Below are 20,795 nucleotides of genomic sequence, written 5' to 3'. Positions count from 1 at the left end.
GTCCTATTTTCATGATGTTAAGGTTTCTTATATATATGTGTGTGTTGCACAACTTTGTTATTAGTATATATAAAAAGAGTCTATATATCCATCAACTTTGTCATTTAGAGTTGATATACTTTTGTTATGAAAGTGGTTCATATATACCATATTTATAAATAAATGACTCACATATACTCTTTTCCTGTAACGGAAATGAAAAATAATTATTTTAATCTAATTTTTTATTTTTTTTTCTAAAAAATATAATCTCTTCCTCGCCGGACATTTTTTTTGACTTTTTTTGTTTCAATAACTAATTATTATATTGATAATCAAATTTATTTATGTTTCACTAATATTTTTGTAAAACTTAATTATTGTAGATGACCAAATTCTTTTCTTCGAATACAAAAATTAAATTACTATATAAACAAAAGAAATAGTTTAAATTTTTTCTTCTTTAAACTAAGGAATGAAAGAAAAAAATAAAATTAGAATAAGAAACTCAAACAATTATAATAAAAGAAGTCAAAAAATAATTTATGTATGAAAAAAGTTGAAATATATCTTGAACTTTGATAGAAGAATCATTTACACCCCTAAAAAAATTAAAAGTAAAAAATATAAATTTAGAACTAATTTTTTTTCTTAACTTCCATTAAATGAAGGGTATATGTGAGCTCATTTTGTAATGGACGGGGTATATGTGAGCTTTTGTATAACGATAAGATCATATATGAGCCCCTTTCATAACGAGGGTATATCAGCTCCAAATGGCAAAATTGAGGAGTATATCAGACCCTTTTATTTGCTCAAGTTGGAAGACTTTCGGAGACAGCCTCGCTACTTCTTAAAGATATTAATAAGATTTGCTCGAGTTGGAAGACTTTCGGAGATAGTCTCTCTACTTCTTAAAGATATTGATAAGATTTGCTCGAGTTGAAAGACTTTCGGAGACAATCTCTCTACTTCTTAAAGATATTGATAAAATTTGCATATGCTTACTCTTTTCAGATCGCACTTTGTGCAATTTCCCTGAATTTATTGTTGTTGTGGTCCTTCTACTTTTGAATCTTCACTAATTTAATTGATACTATTGATGTTGTAGTATATTCGATTTGTATTTCTTAATTCTCAGTACTAGGGAGTAGAGTTCTAAAATTAATCTAAATATAACATACACATAATATGGGATCAAAAATACATTTTAAAAAAATTAATTTAAGGTTAAATGTTTCCTAATTGAGAGCTCCAATCGATAATCCTGAAGACATTTTCCTTTAAATTAAGTAGGCATTTGGCTATTAAATATTAGTATTCATTTTACTTTTTAAAAAATTAAAATTAAAATTGCGTTTAGTCATATATTTTTATAATATATATTTATAATTTAATTTTTCTTTTTTTATATAGAACATGGATGGGACTTGGGAGTAAGAGTGAAGTGCAGGGCAGTGTGTGATGTCTAGTTTGATACAGAGTGTATTCCATTTACTTTTATCATCTCATGCCCCTCACCTCTCTGTTCTCCACATAAAATAAATAAATATTAATTTCTTAATTCAATTTTTATTGTACTCAATTAAAATTTGTCATCTATTGAGGACCAATGGAATATGAAACTATGGACATACATTAAGCAACAAGCTTAGTAAACACTAGTTAATTTTTTTTTATAACATTCTATCTAATTTGTTTATAAATATCTAATCAAGTTCTTATATTGCCATGCATAAATTAATAACACCACTTGTATGTTGGTCAAAATCAGATTTGCTTTTGGCCAGATCCAGTTTTGTCTTAAATTTATTACAATTAGTACTAACTTTCTAGCGTCTCTCTAGAGCGTTTGGTAGAGTGTATAAAAATATATATATTATTGATAGTTTAATATATTCTATTATTTTTATATAATTAAAATTATCTCTTTCGACTAGATAATGTGCTTATTCTTTCTAATTTTGAATCCCTTATTAAAAATTCTGATTCCGTCACTGCTTATATATCATATCCAATCACCCTACTAAAAGAAAGAAATATTTGAAGGAGAACGAAAAACTTTGTTCTCTTAAAGGCAAGTACTATATGGATCATTTGATTTAAAAGTAAAAATTAGTAGTAATTTTCTTTTTGTTTTGGGTTTGATATTCATCATGGAGTTCGATTCGATTTGAAATGTGTCGTGAAGTTTCACATTGGACTTTAAAATTTAAAATCTTTAGTTATAAATAAAAGAATATTTATCGCTCCATCACCGTCTGATAATCGTAAAGGTATTTGTTACATGGATCGAAAGATTGTTAGGTTATTTGTTATACATGATTTACTTACTCTAATGAGTTAAGTGGATGAATGAATTTTTAATAGTTATCCTATTCATATATAACTTATAAAGACAAGAAATTATTAACTATATTATTAATTGTTAGAACATTTTCTTCATCTATACATATCTCTTGAAGTCTTGCTGCAAGTACAAGTAACTAAATACTAAGAAAATAAGTTGCATATATAGTGAAGTTCCTAGAACACTAGCCCTAGCTAATTAATTAATTAATAGCTTCCTAATCTAAAGCGTAGTTATATTATTATTCAATGCAATTAATTTTTTTTGGGTAATGAAACATGAAATGAATAATGATGATCCACTTCATATCAAAGTTTCAACGTTTATTTCCCATTGAAATGTTGTACACATTAAATTCAGAGTACCGTTGTAAGTAAATAGATTTTTTTAGTACATATTACTGTAACTATTTACAAGTTTGACTCTCTATTAAGAGTGTGACATTTCAACGTATATTTTTTTTTTCCTCGTCACTTCCTACAATGCTATAATAGTACCAACTTGACTAATTTAACTGATAACATACAATTAAATTTATTCTAGTAATATCTCAAAATCGATACATAATCGATGTGATGGAATAGATTTTATATACGAGCTACTACACATTAATTATCATATATAAATATAGTTTCTTTATTTGAAAATTTAAATTTAGTGTTGAAAATGGAATTATTTTAGTTATAATTTTGTCAAGTGTTTGAATTTGTTTTCCTAAACATATATAATATAATTTAAATGAAGAAATTTTTATAAATATAAAAAGATAGGTAAAATTTGATCAAAAGGAAAATATCTAATAAAAGCAAAATAAGATTTTTTTTTTCTTTTTGGGTGGGGGTTCAAATTAATAAAATTAAATTAAGTGAACAAAAGTCTTGATGTTTTTCTTATAACCAAATGGATCTCTGAAATCACACTTTATAATCCCTTTGGGAATCATAAGAGGCAATAGAGTATTACATTGGGACAGAGATTATGGATTTAACCCCAACAACAGCATAAATGAAAAAGCAAAAGGCAACAAGGGAGAGACCCACTCAAATAATTCTATTTATTATTCGTTTCGTTTTAATTTATCATATAGTATTATTTGATTAGACATATACAAAATATGATATTTGAAGTTTATAATCTGAATAATTTTAAATATTTGGATTATCATAATTCATTATTAAAAAAATTAAAATTAAGTTCTTTCTAATTATAATAATGTGCCATTATTTTTGGGACAGAGACTAAATAGAAAAATTTGTGCATAATAACGCAAAAACATACTATTTTAGGAGGTTGTGTAATTTTTTGTTTTGGTTATAAGAAAAAATCAAATGTAGCGGTAATGGGGGTTCAAAAATATTTATTAAGGTCATATATATGTTAATATTACAATGATGACATCGTAGAATTTTTTTAAATTTTTTATATAAATTTCTGAGTTCGTCTTTGAGATATGGCATCTATGTAGCGAAAATATTTTTTGCGTGGGATATATCATTTGCAATTGGTATTTAACGTACCATTGGAGAATATTACTAGTATGAAATTTAGTGAACATATCACATGCATGAGGCAAATAAAGACTGTCAGTCCTCAGAATGATTGAGATATTCAATCACTAATAGACAAGTTAAGAGTAGGGACACTTAGAACAATAAAAGAAGATTAATTATAGTGATTATTCAAATGTGGTAATTAAGAACTCGATCTGATAGACTGATAACCATACTCTATGTAAAAAAGGGGAAAAAAAAGAGATAGAGATCATGTGTTTACATTAACTACATATTTGACTTTTAAGAATCCACAAAATTAAAATGAAAACAACACATAGTCATTTTAAGTATTGAAAAATGTATATGAAACTATGTTTTACTGATTTGGCGAGAATACTCGATTTTGGTGGAAGCTTCCTTAATTCATGTGAATTCGAAGAGTTAATTAAGACTCCTTCACCTAAACTTAAGTTTTGAAAATGAAATAAAATGGAGGAGTAAGGGGAATCTTTTAGGCTTCAAGAGACACCCAACGTACCTTACACACTTTTGTGCCTAAGCGCTTTGAATTATTGATCAGTTATTACTGTGTATCGTTCTAATCTAATGTTTATATTGGGTTTATAACATGAGTTGACATTCAAATGTTTTGCCTTGCAAGATTCTTTCATAAATTAATTTTTGAATTTACTACCTCTCTCGTTGATAAGTGCAAGCAAACCTCGAATCCTCACTTTCATTCTTTAGCTCTATTATGATAAATTCCCACATTGAAAAGACTTGGTTGATATTTTATGGAAGAAACACATTTATTTATCATAATTACTAATAATTTTAGTAGTTTATTATGATGGAGTGGTAAGTTATTTCTTTATTATTATCTAGAGGTATTTGGTTTGAGTCTTTTAGGTGTGGAGTTATCTTTGTTAAGAAATATTTACCACCAATATAAGATTTTCAATTTAATCAGACTTTAATATGAATACTTAACACTGAGTGTGAAGAAACTTGATAACAAGTTAAGTTAAGGGAAAACCAAAAAGGCTCATTTAGTACCCCACAATAAAAGGAATAATTTCATAATTTTTTGTCTAACTACTTTGAGACACGTTTGATAACATTTTTCATAATGATAACGCATATAACCATATTTCATAAAATCAACTCATCCATCGTTAATCTTATAAAACTCCCAAAAAAACAAACCAAGAAAAGCCAAAGGAGGTATTGAGTGTCGGTGAAGAATATGCTTTTACCTTCTTCTGCATCTTTTAAGCATTGGCAATAAATGTGAAATAGACATAAGTAAAACACAAAAAAATAACAGTTAGTTTTAGGTTTTTTGTTCGGTGTGTGTTTGGAGTCCACATTAAAGCTTTCACTAAAATCGAATCGTACACTGCAGGATTTATTTGGAAGCAGCGCTCCTAACATAGTTTATTTCATCTGAGGACTCAAAATCGAAATCTCTAATTAAGGGTGAAACACTTCCAGCAATGCATCATAACTCAGGTTAGTAAGACCAAAAAAATAAAGGCTTAAGTATAGAAAGACAACAAAAATAGACAATGCCTTGACTGTGCAGTTTAGCTCATCGAGATATTTCAACTGCTCAATTTTGTCAGTTACAGAAAATGGCAATGTGTAGAACAAGTGTGTTGCCATGTGACTGTACTTCTTATTTTTTGACAGAGAAAAAGAACAACTGCCTCCTTCATGACTGGTTCGTTTTTTTTCGAAAAATAAGGTGACATTTTTTAATTTTATTAGGCCAAAGTCATTTTCAAGTTCCTAAAATTGTTGTTTTATTCGTCAATTCATTATGTGCAGTAATTTATACACAGAATAAAGGGGGTAAAAATCTATATGTGCAATTAGATTGAACTAGAAAAATTGGTATACTCAATAGATGTGATAGGTAAACCAAAATTTGGATGAGTTCAAAAATATAATTAAATAATAAAAATATAATTTTTTAAAATAATTTAAGTTTTTTGATCAAATCTATGCATCATCCGTACTAAAAGAAATAAAAATAAAGCTCATGAAATAAATCAAATAGCAAAAATGGTAGTAGTAGGTAATTTTTTTTACCGACAAAAAAATGCATAGTACATGTGAGACTCAAACAGTTAAAAGGGGGAAAAAGAAGCAGTAAACTATAAAAAGGGAAAATAAATGGAAGGTAAAAGACGTGAACAGAAAGTCAGATGGAGTAACAAAAGGGGTCAATCACAGTAGAGTCCATGCATTAATTTGTGCGTTTTCAGTATCATGTTATTGGGTAATGAGTTTGAACTATATTTGAATTTAACTAAAATTATTGTGATAATATTAAATTTTGAAAATAATTTTTTATTTTTTACACTATTTATTAATGTATTTTAAGGATATATATATGTTCACGCGGACTAATATAATATTTATGATGTTTATATAGACACATATATACTTATAAAACATATTATTGTATGGTGCAGGACAAAAGGTCTTTTTTAAAATTCGAATATATTTCAAATCTTTTTCTGTATTATTTGATATTTGTTCGGCTTGTATTTATTTGTCAAATATTTTCTAATAAGATGCAATGGATAAAAATACTAGAAATTCTATCAATTAAGAAAAGTAAAATGATTCAAAATTTGATAAGTAAAAATGGACAGATAGAGTATGTCTTTTCAATTTATATGTATTAAAGTTTGCATTACCAATATAAATAAAAACGTATAGTAAAAGTTTTAGTGTATTTATTAGAATAGTGAAGGATCAATTATCTTAAAAATTAAAATTCTTTTTACATCTTTTTCATTATTATAAATGATATCTTTGTTCAATTAATATTTTATTTAATATTAATCTTAAACACTCCAATAGTCTCCATCATATAGGGTCACTATGAGTGTCTCCATTTTCCAATCATGAATAAATACCGTAAAAGAAGGTGAAAAGAAAAAGGCCATTTTCTTTATGAATTATGAATGAATATATCACGCAATATGTTTGTGGTGAGTTAACAGCTTTTTTCACATTGTGCTTTTTCTGTTCACTTTTCTCCCCACTTCTTTAATGGGCACCACTTTTCTAATTTCTTTAACTTCACGAGAAATACCCCTACTCATCTGCCGACATAATCACACCCAGTGAGATATTTAAGATCACACAAATAATTTTTTTTATATATATATTTAACGTAATTTTAGTTTAATAATATAAAATTCAAAAGTTTTTTTCATTTTTTAAGCTCTATATCAAATCAAATTATGTCACTAGTTAAACGAAAGAAGATAATAATATTTAGGTCTCATTTGTTTGCACTTAATAGAGGTCTCAATCTTAATTATTCAGATTTTTAGGAGACTCTTAAAAATACTCATTTGAGAAGCTATCAAATAATAAATCGCTTCTCTGTTTTGGACATGCCTTTTTATCTCATAACTAAAAACCTTTTTTTTTCTTTTTTCAATCAAATACCATTTTTTCCCTCTTGAACTGGTAAGTTATCATAAATTCTTTCAAGTATTTCTATTGACGTGTGTCAAGAACACTGATTGCAATTATATTTTTGGTCTATTGTTGTTTATCAAGATTTTTGAATGAAAAAATAGTACTCTAAATCACAATTATTAAAACTTTTTAATCCTTTTTAATAAAAAAAATGATATATTTTGTCGAAATAAAATTTTTATAATATTTTATTAATATAATGTTCAATTTTACTTGCACATTCAAATATTGAAAACAAACAATATTATTATTATATGTTCAGATTTAGACATCATATCTTAATATTTAGATGTGTATTCAAATTCAGACATTTTAATCTTAATAAAAACAAATGAGGTCTTATACTACCGGCTAGTATCATAATATTCGATTGTATATAAGAGTTTTACAAAAAAAAAAAAGAAAGAAAAAAAACTATAATCATATATATAGCTTCATTTTTCTTTGCTATTATTAAATAAAGAAGGAAGAGAGAACACTCCTTTTGATAATCACTCAATTTTAGTTTATTTTATTATATTAGAATATAATAAAGATCACTTTTACTTTGCCTATGCAAAAAATATATAAAGTTCATTATGAGAAAACAAAGGAGTCATTACTTCCATCGAAGTTAATCGACTTTTCGGATGTAACTAAAATTGTTTTAAGTGTTTAAATTTTCTTTGAGATTTTGATAAAATTAAGTGAATTTCTTAACTACAACAAATAGTGTTAATGAATATATATATATTGGTGCAATATACTATAAATATAATAAATTACAGTTTGTAAATAAAATGAATAAAAAAAATATTTAAATATGTGGCATAATGTACACCAACTCTTGATTTGTTTCCTCTAGGATACAAAGTTCAATAATGTTGCATAACTCAAACAACTCTGAATTAGTTGAAGAGTCTAAAACTTCACAAAAAGAACACATTCCTTCAACAAACAAATTTTGTCTTTTGTATAGTGAATATAGTATATTTTCCATTGTCTCAACTCTCTCTTTCACAGTACTAACCTCAATATAAATTTCTCATCTTTTTTTATATTATTTCTCTTCTTCTCAATACAAAGTAAGACCACGCTATTTATAGGTGAGGAATTATGGATGGAATTAGTTGTAGATCATGACAATAGAGGTTATAAGAGTTGCACGAAAATAAAAGGTAGAATTACGGATGGAATTAGTTGTAGATCATGACAATAGAGGTTATAAGAGTTGCACGAAAATAATGACCATATTCTTATAAACTTATACACACTTATATGTGCACTAAATTTTTTAGTTTTAATGTTAAAATGCATAAACACCAACAATACATGATATCTAAATAAAGTTTGAATGTTATAAAAATAATAATTAATAACTTGAATTAAATTAAATAAAATAAAAGTTGACGGGTCGTGAATGAAGTTATTCTCTGTGAAATTTTTGCATATATCTACTCAAATATAACTTAATTATGCTCCATAGTTGTAGCTTGTTAATTATGATTCGTAGCTTCAAGTTAGAGGAAGAATAGAGGCGAGAGAGAGAGGGGGCAGAGTGTAGAGAATGGAGAGAGGTAACTTATACTTGTATATCTGTTAAATACTTGTATATATGCAATTGATATACAAGGTATTTGTATATCTGACGAGCAAGATTGGAAGCTAGAGAAGATAAGCGAGTGAGATTGGGAGGGCAGGGTGAGAGCGAGCAAGAGAGGGTGGAGAGTGAAGAGAGGCGAATTACATATGTATATTTGTAGATAATTTTATATATATAATTAATATTCATATGTATTTGTATATAATGCGAGCGACATTGGTAGAGGAGGAGAGAAGTGAGCGAGTTTGGAAGAGAGTACAGAGAGACGAGTGAGAAAGGACAGAGAGTGAAGAGAAGCTAAATGTATTTGTATTTATGTCATATATTTATATATATATAAGTGTGTATAATTTGTATTTATATATGTATAAAAGAAGACAGACGACATAATTATAGCTAAAATTAAGTGGAAGCCTCCATTAATTCAAACTATAATTATATTAGCTAATTAACTAGTATATATTTGCTTTTCTGCGTAATTTTCTTTTCTTTATTTTATTTTAGATAATAAAAGAGAGTAATTAAGATGATACAATTATACATTAATATTAAGGTCAATCATCCGTACTATACTCTATGATACGAATCATGATACTATATATATTTATACATATTCTAATTCGATGGACTATGATATGTCAATGATTATATTAATGAATAATCGTTTTAAATCTACTGATACAGACTTCCACTTAATGTGTTCACCTAAAACGAATGTTCTGATATAACGTATTTAAGAACTTCACATTTTAAAAGATTATTGAAAAGGATTTCCTTGTACTTTCAACTTAAATTTTGAAAATCATTAAAGCAAGTCCTTAAAAGCAGAAAGCATTTTCTTTGTTTATTCAAACATTATGAAGTCTGAACTAATTAAACTAATTTTTCGAAATTGGACAGGTAAAAAGAGAAAATTCATGTTTAAAGTTGTTTTGACTTAAAAATATTTGACATAAGCAATCAAAATAAATTGACTGCTCTTTTTGTTATATATACTTGACATAGAAATAAAGATACTGATTTTGTATTTAACGTTAATGTTTAAATTAAAGTATTTTATTTTATCAAGAAGAAGAAGTGGGTTACATATGAAGTGTAGTTGAATATGTAAATTTAAATAATTTGTGTCAGTAATGATACAATATATAAATTTATTGTTTAACTTAGGTTCAACGGATATTTATATCCTCTTAACTTTAGGTGTTTATCTATAAGTATATAAATTTTTTAAAAATTAAACAAATAGATATATGTATTTTATATCACATAATACAAATAAAATATTATATTAATCATAAATTATAATATAACGTATTAATTAATACTAAATTAAAAGACATATTTATATCGTCTGCCTAACGTTTTTGACAACCCACTAAAACACAACTACAACTTTATGTCTTCATCACTGAGATATTTTATTTTGGATAAATAAACATTTCAAACTCATGGGGGGCAGAAGATTCTTCTTTAATATGGCTGCCTAACCTTAACATGGAAGGCCAGCCCAAAAGTTCTCACTATTTTGTATGCATTAACTAATTAATGTTTGAGTTTGTGTTACATACATACTATTTTGGATACATATCAGGTGTACAAAAATCTAGTTAAAGAGTTCATGTATATAAGATAAGATTACCTGTATTTATCAGAAAGAATTTTGAATTTTTTATTCTTCCTTTAAAAACTGATAAGACAAATACTTTATGGTCATGATTTGATAATAAAATTTGTGTGTTTCAGTTGCATTTTATATTTAGATTAACACAATCGTATATGTATATACTTACTAAGAGACATGCTTTCGAACATAATGTATGAAATTGATATTTGATACATCAAATGGATACTAGATACATGAAATTATAACTACATTATAAAAATAGATAAATGAATTAATACTTGACTCATATAACAAATATATAAAATTAATACTAGATACTTCTATAATACATATGAATGTATTTGTATAATACTTATGTTTTTAAGTATTTAGTTTGTTGGATAAATCATATATTAATAATAGATACATCAAATAAATAAATTTTTATTTTAAGAGTAATAAATGAAATTAATCAAATTACATGACTAAGATATACATGCTTTTGTTTATTACTAATAATAAATGAATTTATTATTTCAAAGGATAATCTTTTGAAACTATAAATTGAAATTAATTAAATATACATACGCTTGATTTCCGCCTTATAACAATGAATTTAATTATTTAAATTTTCAGAGTTAATTATTCATGTATTATAAAAATTCTTAATTAATTAGAGTTACTTCTCTAATTAAGAAATCGGTTACAACCTATTAATTCAAACAAAATAAAATATGTATCTTAATTTAAAGGCTTAAATTATAGACGGTCCTTAAAATTATTCGTATAATTCACTTAAACATTTTAACTAGGACTTATACCTATTGAACACCAAAACTATTCTGCATTTGAACCATTTAAACACGTTTTGCACATGTAGCAAAAAAATGTGATTCACGCCTTATTGCGTGAATCATTTAACCAACACATGTTCAAACTTTTTTTCTCATAAAATAACAATCTTTTCAAATCTTCCTTTTCAAAATTGCACCACCCCTGCTGCTCCTGTTTCTTCATAACAATCCACCATTAGCATCTTTTACAAATTTACTTCTTCTAGGTTTATACTTAAATTTGTTAAGAATTCCAAGGCAATAAGAAATCCAAACATCACTTTATTACTAACATTCCAAGCCTTAATATGTGTTTTATCATATTTTTATTTTATTATTAGTAATTTTCAATTGGAGCAAAAGAACCCCAGCGTTATCATACACAAGAATACCTCTTCATTTTTTTTTCTTCTGGTCATTGTTCTAATTTTTCAGATTTAGAATTACATCTTAACATCTTTTTTGTCGGAAAAAATGGATACCATCATCCATACTTTTTTCTGAAAAAAACGAAGGCTACCATCCACGTCTCCTTACCAGAAAAAATGGAGACCGCATACACCACCCTTCTTCTTCCACAACAAAGTGGAAACAAAATTCAAAATCAAAATTAATAAGGAAGAACATATTTTTTGTAAAAAATTAACAACATCAATTTCAAATAGGAACAAAAAGACGGATAAAGAGAAACAAAAATGAAAAATTCATAGTTAGTATATGTTATAATATTCATCTTTTTTTTTAGATGAACAACAACAATAGTGGACAAGGAATATCCGTGAGGGAAAGAGAAGAAGGGGGAGGTTTGGGGTGGGTGGGGTGAAATGGATTTTTCATCTCTTTTTTTTCGATTGAAACTCTTTTATTTTTTTTAGATTTAGATTTTTTTATATTTTAATTTTATTTATTTAAGATAATTAAATTAAAATGTCACATGTCCTATAGTGGGTTGAATTGATTTGCAATTTCCAATTTACAGTTGGTTGATTTTATTTGAAAGCGACTGGATTTGTTATTAGATTAGATTAATTAAAAGATTGAGTACTAGATAAGCATCACTCGTTTATTAATTGGATCTAAATTTGAAATTGTTAAAAAATAAGGGTAATAAGAACTAAAAGTAGACGTTAGAGATATTTGGGATCAAATAGATTAAAGAAAGATAGTAACATACCATAGTATAAGGTATTTTAAGTCTTTTTTTCATTTTCAAATATCATAAATTTTTTAAAAATTCTTTTTTATATTTATTGCGGAATCAAACTAAGAGGAAAATTTTAATTTAGGGTGTCAAAAGAGAGTGTGTGAACCTGGATAATCCAACGGCCCTGTTTTCAATTGTGTAATCATATCAGTTATGGAGGGAACAAGCTCATAACTCGGTGTGAATTAAGCTTGATCAAATATTGATGGCGAATTTCAGCTTTGTAAGATATTGCTTAATTGGTAATAATCTTGTGTTTCTAATAAAATCTGTTCAATTTCTTTCATAATTATCAATCAACTCGAGTTTATTGATGTTTGTTCTTATGCAACCAATCGAAGCGATATGTATAGATCCTTCCCATTACTTGGCGAACCTCCTTTCAAAATGCATTCGAACTAATGATCTCAATCTTGGGAGACTCATCCATTCACGGCTGATAAAGACAGCTTTAAACTTTAACACATTCCTCGCCAATAGATTGATTGACATGTATGCTAAATGTAGCTCTGTAGAATATGCGCAACAGGCATTTAATGAAGTATCAAACAAGAATGCTCAATCTTGGAACATAATACTCTCAGCTTATTGTAAAAAGGGTCTTTTTAGAGAAACCTTCCAGGTGCTCGATGTAATGCCTGAACCAAATGTTGTGAGCTATAACTCGATTATATCTAGCTTAACTCATCATGGGTTTCCAGGAAAAGCTATGGGCTTTTTCAAAAGAACGCGAATACGATGTAGAGATGAGTTCTTGATTGACGAGTTTACAGTTGTTGGTGTGGTAAATGCTTGCGCGTGTTTGGGTGTGTTGAGGTTGTTGCGTGAATTGCATGGGTTTGCAACTGTGATTGGTGTGAAGTTTAATCTTGTGGTTTGCAATGCATTGATTGATGCTTATGGGAAATGTGGCAAGCCTGAGCACTCGTATTCTGTTTTCTGTCAAATGCACGATACTGATGTATTCTCCTGGACTTCGATGTTGGTTGCTTATATACGTGCATCTAGATTGGAAGATGCATGTTCACTTTTTGATAGCATGCCGGTCAGAAATGTGGTGGCTTGGACTGCTTTGATCATGGGGTTTGCTCAGAATGGAGAAGGAGAGAAGGCTTTGTGTATTTTTAAGGAGATGCTGGAAGAAGGTATTGTGCCCAGTGCATCCACTTATGTTAGTGTTCTAAGTGCTTGTGCAGACATACCTATTATAGAAAAAGGGAAGCAGGTTCATGGACACATTTTTAGATATACGTGTTTAATTGATTTGCATAATGTGTTTGTAGTTAATGCTTTGATTGACATGTATTGTAAATGTGGAGACATGATATCTTCTATGACATTGTTTGGGAGGTTAGATGGGAAGGATCGAGTTTCTTGGAACTCAATAATAATTGGGTTTGCTCAAAATGGGAATGGAGAGATGTCATTGTTGATGTTTGACAAAATGATTGAAGCAGGTATAAAACCAAATCATGTAACTTTTCTTGGGGTTTTATCTGCCTGTAGCCACTGTGGTTTACTATCTGAAGGATTCCACTATCTTCATTCAATGGAGAGGGAATACGGTACAGTGCCCCAATTAGATCACTATGGGATCTTGATTGATTTACTTGGACGGAAGAATAGACTTTGGGAAGCTGCGGAATTAATCAAGGGAGCTCCTTGGGGAACAAACAATATTGGAATGTGGGGCGCGCTTCTGGGTGCTTGCAGGGTACATGGGAACTTAAAACTTGCTAGAAGGGCAGCAGAAGCTCTATTTGAGCTGGAACCTGATAATGCTGCCAGGTATATTATGTTATCCAACATCTATGCAGCAGCAGGAAGGTGGGATGATGCCCGTAGTTTGCGAAGGTACATGGATAATAGAGGATTGGTGAAAGATGCAGCTTACAGTTGGATTGAGATAAAAAACATCAGACATAAGTTTGTCGCCAAGGACCAGTCCCACAGTCGGTCAGAAGAAATAAAAGAATTGCTAACTAAACTCATCGATCCAATGAAGGATGTTGGATACGTATTTCAAACTGAAAGCTCATACTTTCTTGAAGATGATGCATTTTCTTGATATGATTGAAAGAGGTTGTAACCATGTGTACAGAGCTTTCTACTTTTAATGACTAACTATGAGCTTCGGTGCAAACCTGTCCTGCTGAAATTTTGGGAAAGAAAAAAGTGAGGCAGAATTTTTGTCTTTCCAGATATCATCACTTATCTTAAAGGTAAGAAACATGACCATCAGATGCTAGGCACTATAATACAGTCCTTGCTGCTTGAAGTTTCAGAGATGTTGATGTTATGAGCAGCAGATATATCCATCATTAATGTGCCGGTAACCATCCACCTATTTGGTGTACAGGTAACGTTTCTGCTCATTGATTTAATGTTTTTCATTTTTGTGATAAAGCTGTGATTGTTCTTTCACATTGACCTGTTAGCTATCACAACCATTCAGTTTTTTATGAACCACTGGCTTCAGGTTGTTTGTTTGAAGATCCCATTTCCAGCGTCCAAATGTTTCACTAGGGTGAAGTGGTATTGATGACATGCCTATTACTTCTCCTAAATCACGAGATAGTTAAGTTTCTTAATGTTGTTATTCCCTAAATATGACAATTCCTATAGGTACCACGATTTACTAATTTTGTCTCTGCTGTTGCTATTGATCGCAGGTTATATCTGCATTCTTTGACTTAAGCACAAAACCAGTCTGCTCATAGTTCACTACAGCAGTATGAAGAAGCTGGGATAGGCTCACGGCCAAATATAAAGTCAACAGCTCTGAGGTATACTGCTATCTCTGTTTGAATTTTTACTACGACAGTTTCTAAAACTCTGGTTGATGTACCACTTGTAGTTCAGCTCTACTAATCCTGATCCATCTTGCCTCAAGCCTTTGCATTTAGTTTTGACAGGGAATATCTATTGTGTTGGTTCACTCGCCTTTATAACACTTCTAGTGACTTACTTTTGAAACATTAAATTGACAAGCACTCTTTAATAATCATTCTTCAAATGTGATACATAATGGGCTGATCAATTCTCTTTACGCGAGACGAATTTGGTTCTTAGAGATTTGATACGAGGATTCTGTAATAGATAAGGGACAATTTGTTGAAGCTTAATGTGCATAATGAAAGAGAGCCCCGGAGCAATGTAATTTGCAGAGAGTACACACAAATGGCTAGAATTGGAGAGCAAACAGTTGTGAGAACAGACTTATGGGTGAAATAACGAGCTAAGAAAAGTTTGGGATAATGGAGTTGTTTTTTAAAAGTTATTTTTCCGGTTGATTGGATTTAATTTTAGTTTTTAACATATGTCATGATGACATATTCTTTGATGGCATGATTGGTGCCTTGATATCCTTTGGAAAAATATAAAATCTCCAATTCAATATGAAAATTTGAAAAGAACAACAATAGTATAAATGAAGGCAGAAAGCAGCCATGATTTTTTTTTAATTTGGACTTGGACAAACAAAGTGGCGGGTGATAGACAACCTCTAGATTAGTCAAATGCGGTTCTCTATATTTGAAATTTTTAGTATCACTTATTAAAAATTAAAATTATCTTTATTTGTTACTAAATACTCCATTACAACACTTTTCTGATAAAGACTCGTTATCATGGTTTGTTTAAAATATTAAAATCTCTTTTTTAATTAACTTTATGTCAAATCGACAGCTAAACCAAAATTATGTTAATGATTATTAGAAGACAAAATGAAAAGAATCAATTTTTTTTTTTAAATTGTTATAATAAATTAAAATTAGATGAATAAATTAAAACGGAGTTTGAAATATATCTGTACAGGCACAAAAAAGGTGTTAATTAAGATGATAGGAAATAAGGTTCGTCATCGCGTCCGTCAGGTCCGGCTTTCCAAATTTCAGTATATATATTTGTGCTGAAAAGAAACAACAAGATTGAAAAAAAAAAAAAGAGAAGGAAAAAAATATATTCAGGGGAATGCAAGCAGCGGCGATGGCGGCTCAACCAGTAATCAAGGTAGCTGGGCTTTGCGGTTCCCTCCGTAAAGGTTCCTACAATCGTGGTCTCCTCAATGCCGGTAAACTTTATTTTTTTCTGTTTATTTAAAAAAAGAATTGTTTCAGTATATGCATTTGGTGCTTCCGTGCTTGTAATTGCAACTCATGTTGTGTGATTGTTGGGCTTAGCGATGGAGATATGCAAGGATTCTATAACGGGAATGGAGATCGAGTACGTCGATATATCGCCGTTGCCGTTTCTGAACACGGATCTTGAGGTGGACGGGACTTATCCCCCGGTTGTCGAGGCTTTTCGTAAGAAAATTGAAGAAGCTGATTGTTTCCTTTTTGCTTCTCCAGAGTACAATTACTCCATCACAGGTGTCCAACTCTTTTTTTTTTTTTTACCTTTTTTTCATATTTCTCTAATTGATGCTCCTTAGCTACCTTGAAGTTAATTAGACTTAAAATGATTGTTGATTTTGGAGATCTTACTGTTGCTAGTCTAAATTTAGGTAAAAATTAGAATAGTTTGAAAGGTTTCTCGAATCAAGAGTAGCTTGGTTCTGGAGAAGGAGGGTAAGAATATGTCAACTATGAATTGCCATTTCCGATTAATGCTTTAATTGGTCTGAGATTTGATTACTCTAGTGCTATTTCGACTTCTATGCACTGAGAATCTGAATACTTGTTATCATGCATGATTATCTATGGTGAGCCACAGAGCTTGTTTTATCGAAAAAGGAACAAAAGAAATTCAGGCCCATGGTCACTATTGCTAATTCAAAAACACATACTTTTTTGGTGCAACTTTAGCTTTTATTTGATGGAGGTTGAACCAGGGATATGTTTCAAATGAAAATGGTTCTTTTGCAAAAAATGATAGCATACATAAGCTGTAGTTGAAACTGTTATTGCTAAAGAAAAAGTTCCGCGTTAGCACAAAATGATGATATGAAAATATATTTATCATCCGTGATATTTATCTCATTTCAGGCTATATGTAACATGAGCTTCTTTAGAAGATCAATGAGAGCAAAATTAAGAACTTGGTAGGATGCCCTTTATATATATTTTTAGAAAAAGAACTTGATAGGGATACCTAAATGTATTTGGCTGTAAACCATGAATAAATGAATGTGGTAACTAGCTCCGTAGACAGCTGAAATACTCCCAGAGACTCTTCAAGTCAAGGTGCGGGAGAGATGTCTTCTCAGCTTGTCTTTCAGGTTGATATGATGAATAGTTAATAAATCTTCTCTTATGGGTTAAATTGGTTCAATTGATTGTACGAGCACTACAATGGGTGTGACCACTAGAGTTGAGGTAATCAAAGTCTACATCTTAATACAAACAGATAAATTGGTCCCCTAGTTTAAATCCAAACAATTATAATATGAAAGTATGGTAAATTAGGCTCTGTATATGCAGGTAGTTTTAGGTTGCTAGACTAGTGTTGATGGATTTTTACTTCTTCTGATGACACTCTTGGTACTTATGACTATCATTTTGGTGCTCCTTGGGTAGGACCGTTGAAGAATGCAATTGATTGGGCCTCTCGACCTCCAAATGTTTGGGCTGATAAAGCAGCAGCAATGGTGAGTGCTGGAGGTGGCTTTGGTGGAGGACGATCACAATATCACCTCCGACAGATAGGAGTCTTCCTTGATCTTCATTTCATTAACAAACCTGAATTTTTCCTGAACGCGTTCCAGCAACCACCAAAGTTTGACAGTGATGGTGTGCTGACAGATGAAGAAACCAAGCAGAGACTCAGAGCAGTTCTTTTGGCTTTACAAGCACTTTCCTTGAAACTCAAAGGCAAGTGTGAATAGTTTCTACCAGTAAATGTGGTCCATTTCTTCCTCCAATGTTGCGTGAAAATGCTTGAGCGACCGTCGGGAAAGATTTTTAGCGGGGTTGGTAAAGAATTGACATTTCCAGCTCACATGGGAATAAATATCTACTTATCCAGTATTGAAAATTTCATGGTAATTGATGTAATGGCTCCTACATTTTTTCTCTGTCTTTCGTTTTCTGTTCTATCAGCAACACGTTTGTTTTACAAAATATCATCAATACATTTACTTCGAATAGACTATTGTGGTCCGACATGTGTTCATACCAAAGTTTAGCTCACCGCTTGAAGAAAAATCACCAATGACCACTTTTACAACTACTGTTTTTTGGAAAGTAAGTCACAGTTTGTGCATTTTTTTTTAATGTTAAGGATATAGTTTGAAATAATTCTCAACTTTAATTTTGAATTCCTTAAATAAAATAACAATTATTTTGAGACAAATTTTTTAAGTTTTAAAATTACAGTTAGGATGGAATGAAAAGAGTAACTTTTGGTATTAATAAACATGAGATGACTTGCAAGGCACGTGGCGCTTTGCAATGAATACGACTCTATACGAGTACTCCTTTTATTACTTCAATCAATCATATGCTGACTTTTAAGAACTTTATTTTTAGCTTAATACGTTAATAGCTTCTTAAATTTTTGAGTAAATTTTATTTAGATATTTAAATTAGTATATTATTTTAATTAATCGCCTAAATAAATAACTAGGTGTTCTCATATGAACTTTCCGTTCAAATTCTAGAGAAAAAAATTTCAGTGTGTATTTCAAGAGGTATTATGTAGATAAGTTAATCACTTAAAAATTCATCTCTTTTAATTATACACATTAGCCTTAATAAATTGTAAAATGGCATGTTTCATATGATTAACTTATCAACTTATTAATGAATTTTTGAAAATACTTCAGAACTTGTTTCTTCAAAATTTAAATAAAAAATATATAACAAAAATATTGTTATCATGCATTCACGCAATTATGTGTTTTGATCCTTTATTTATACTGCTACACATAAAAAGTCCTCCATGTTTAAAAAAGCGGACACTTCAGTCCTAATTAAGCTAAACATATATTATACTGTACTTTTTGTATGATAGAAGAGACAAAGAGTGGAAAAACAGTCAACATCCACTAAGCTTCATAGAATCATATCTTACGTAAAAGATTTCATGATTTAAAAACAAAAATATAGAATAATAAACGCAGCAGCCAATGTTGAACAACAATCGAAATAATAATAACTACGCTTTAATTTCAAACAGAGTTGAAAATTATTGAAGGGATACAATTAGAAGCTATTCATACTTGACTTTTGAGTCTCAAGGCAAATGCCTGTAAAGCTAAAAGGACTGATCTGAGTTTGTGCTTGGTTTCTTCATGTATCAGCACACCGTTGCTGTCAAACTTTGGTGGTGATTCAAATGCAAACACGAAAAGTTCAGGCTTGTTAATGAAATGAAGATCAATGTAGATTCCAATTTGTCGAAGATGATAGTGTGCTCGTCCTCCACCAAAGTTACCTCCAGCACTCACAATTGCTGCTGATTTATCAGCCCAAACATTAGGAGGTCGAGATGCCCAATCAATTGCATTTTTCAATGGTGCTGGAAAAAAAAAACAGAGTAAAGAGTTAACTGTGTTTGAATTTGTATTCATAAATTCAAAATTTTAGCTCGGACTCTGCGTACCTGTAACGGAGTAATTGTATTCGGGAGAAGCAAAGAGGAAACAATCAGCTTCTTCAATTTTTTTACGAAAAACCTCTACTTCGCCTGGATAAGTTCCGTTCACCTCAAGGTCCTCGTTTGTAAACGGCAACAACGATAGATCGACGTACTCAATCTCCATTCCCTTTATAGAATCCTTGCATATCTCCATTGCTACGCGCAATTACAGATCATCAATCACACAACATGATTTAAAGGTTTTATTTCTTAATTGTTGTGTTTAAAATTCGAGCCTTAGCTATAAAAAAATATCCTGATTTCCGTGCTATCCCTAAATGAAGCTCTATTCGGCGTGAATCTGAATTAATTGAACTCCCATACGGATACTAAACACCGGATAGAAAACAGAAAAAAGCAAAACAGAGAAACAGAGGAGGAAAGAAAAAGGTGTACCGGCATTGAGGAGACCGCGATTATAGGAGGCTTCACGGAGGGAACCGCAGAGTGCTACTACCTTGATTACTGCTTCAGCCGCCATCACCACTTTGGTTATTTTCTTAAAAAAAAAAAAATTATTCTTCTTCTTCTACTTCTGTGGTAGTATAAGTAATTAGTTTTTAGCATCACAAATTTATATACACGAATTAGGAAGATCTGACGGATGCCATGACGAACAGTGAAGATTTTTCCTGTCTTCTTGTGAATACTATTCATTTCTATTCA

At 30.0% G+C, this 20,795-nt stretch overlaps 2 protein-coding genes across 5 annotated transcripts; one reads left to right on the top strand and one right to left on the bottom strand.

Moving 5' to 3' along the window:
- Positions 1-12,429: 12,429 nt before the first annotated feature.
- Positions 12,430-18,636, top strand: LOC101266071 (NAD(P)H:quinone oxidoreductase). 4 transcript variants are annotated; one of them, XM_019214837.3, is made up of 6 exons: positions 12,614-14,907; positions 15,028-15,125; positions 15,221-15,334; positions 16,365-16,620; positions 16,730-16,921; positions 18,068-18,636. In XM_019214837.3, exons 4-6 carry the CDS (start codon positions 16,521-16,523, stop codon positions 18,373-18,375), a joined length of 600 nt encoding a protein of 199 aa, XP_019070382.1. In that variant the 5' UTR covers positions 12,614-14,907; positions 15,028-15,125; positions 15,221-15,334; positions 16,365-16,520; the 3' UTR covers positions 18,376-18,636.
- Positions 18,637-19,558: 922 nt separating this feature from the next.
- LOC101265773 (NAD(P)H:quinone oxidoreductase) lies at positions 19,559-20,675 on the bottom strand. Its single transcript, NM_001329537.1, is given in 3 exon segments — positions 19,559-20,009; positions 20,094-20,285; positions 20,526-20,675. Coding segments are annotated over 3 exon segments (582 nt in total). The 5' UTR covers positions 20,611-20,675; the 3' UTR covers positions 19,559-19,704.
- Between the last annotated feature and the right edge of the window lie 120 nt (positions 20,676-20,795).

This window comes from Solanum lycopersicum, chromosome 1 (assembly GCF_036512215.1).
Source record: "Solanum lycopersicum chromosome 1, SLM_r2.1".
Lineage (NCBI taxonomy): Eukaryota > Viridiplantae > Streptophyta > Magnoliopsida > Solanales > Solanaceae > Solanum > Solanum lycopersicum.
Note: the sequence above shows the minus strand (reverse complement) of the source record. Positions and strands in the feature narration are given on the sequence as shown.

What these genes read in the sequence shown, in the direction of transcription:
- LOC101266071 (XM_019214837.3), top strand. Translation starts at nt 16,521, where the DNA reads ATGCAAGCAGCGGCGATGGCGGCTCAACCAGTAATCAAGGTAGCTGGG. An exon ending in TCGTGGTCTCCTCAATGCCG is followed by an intron (nt 16,621 to 16,729) that starts GTAAACTTTATT and finishes TGTTGGGCTTAG; the next exon opens with CGATGGAGATATGCAAGGAT. An exon ending in GTACAATTACTCCATCACAG is followed by an intron (nt 16,922 to 18,067) that starts GTGTCCAACTCT and finishes CTCCTTGGGTAG; the next exon opens with GACCGTTGAAGAATGCAATT.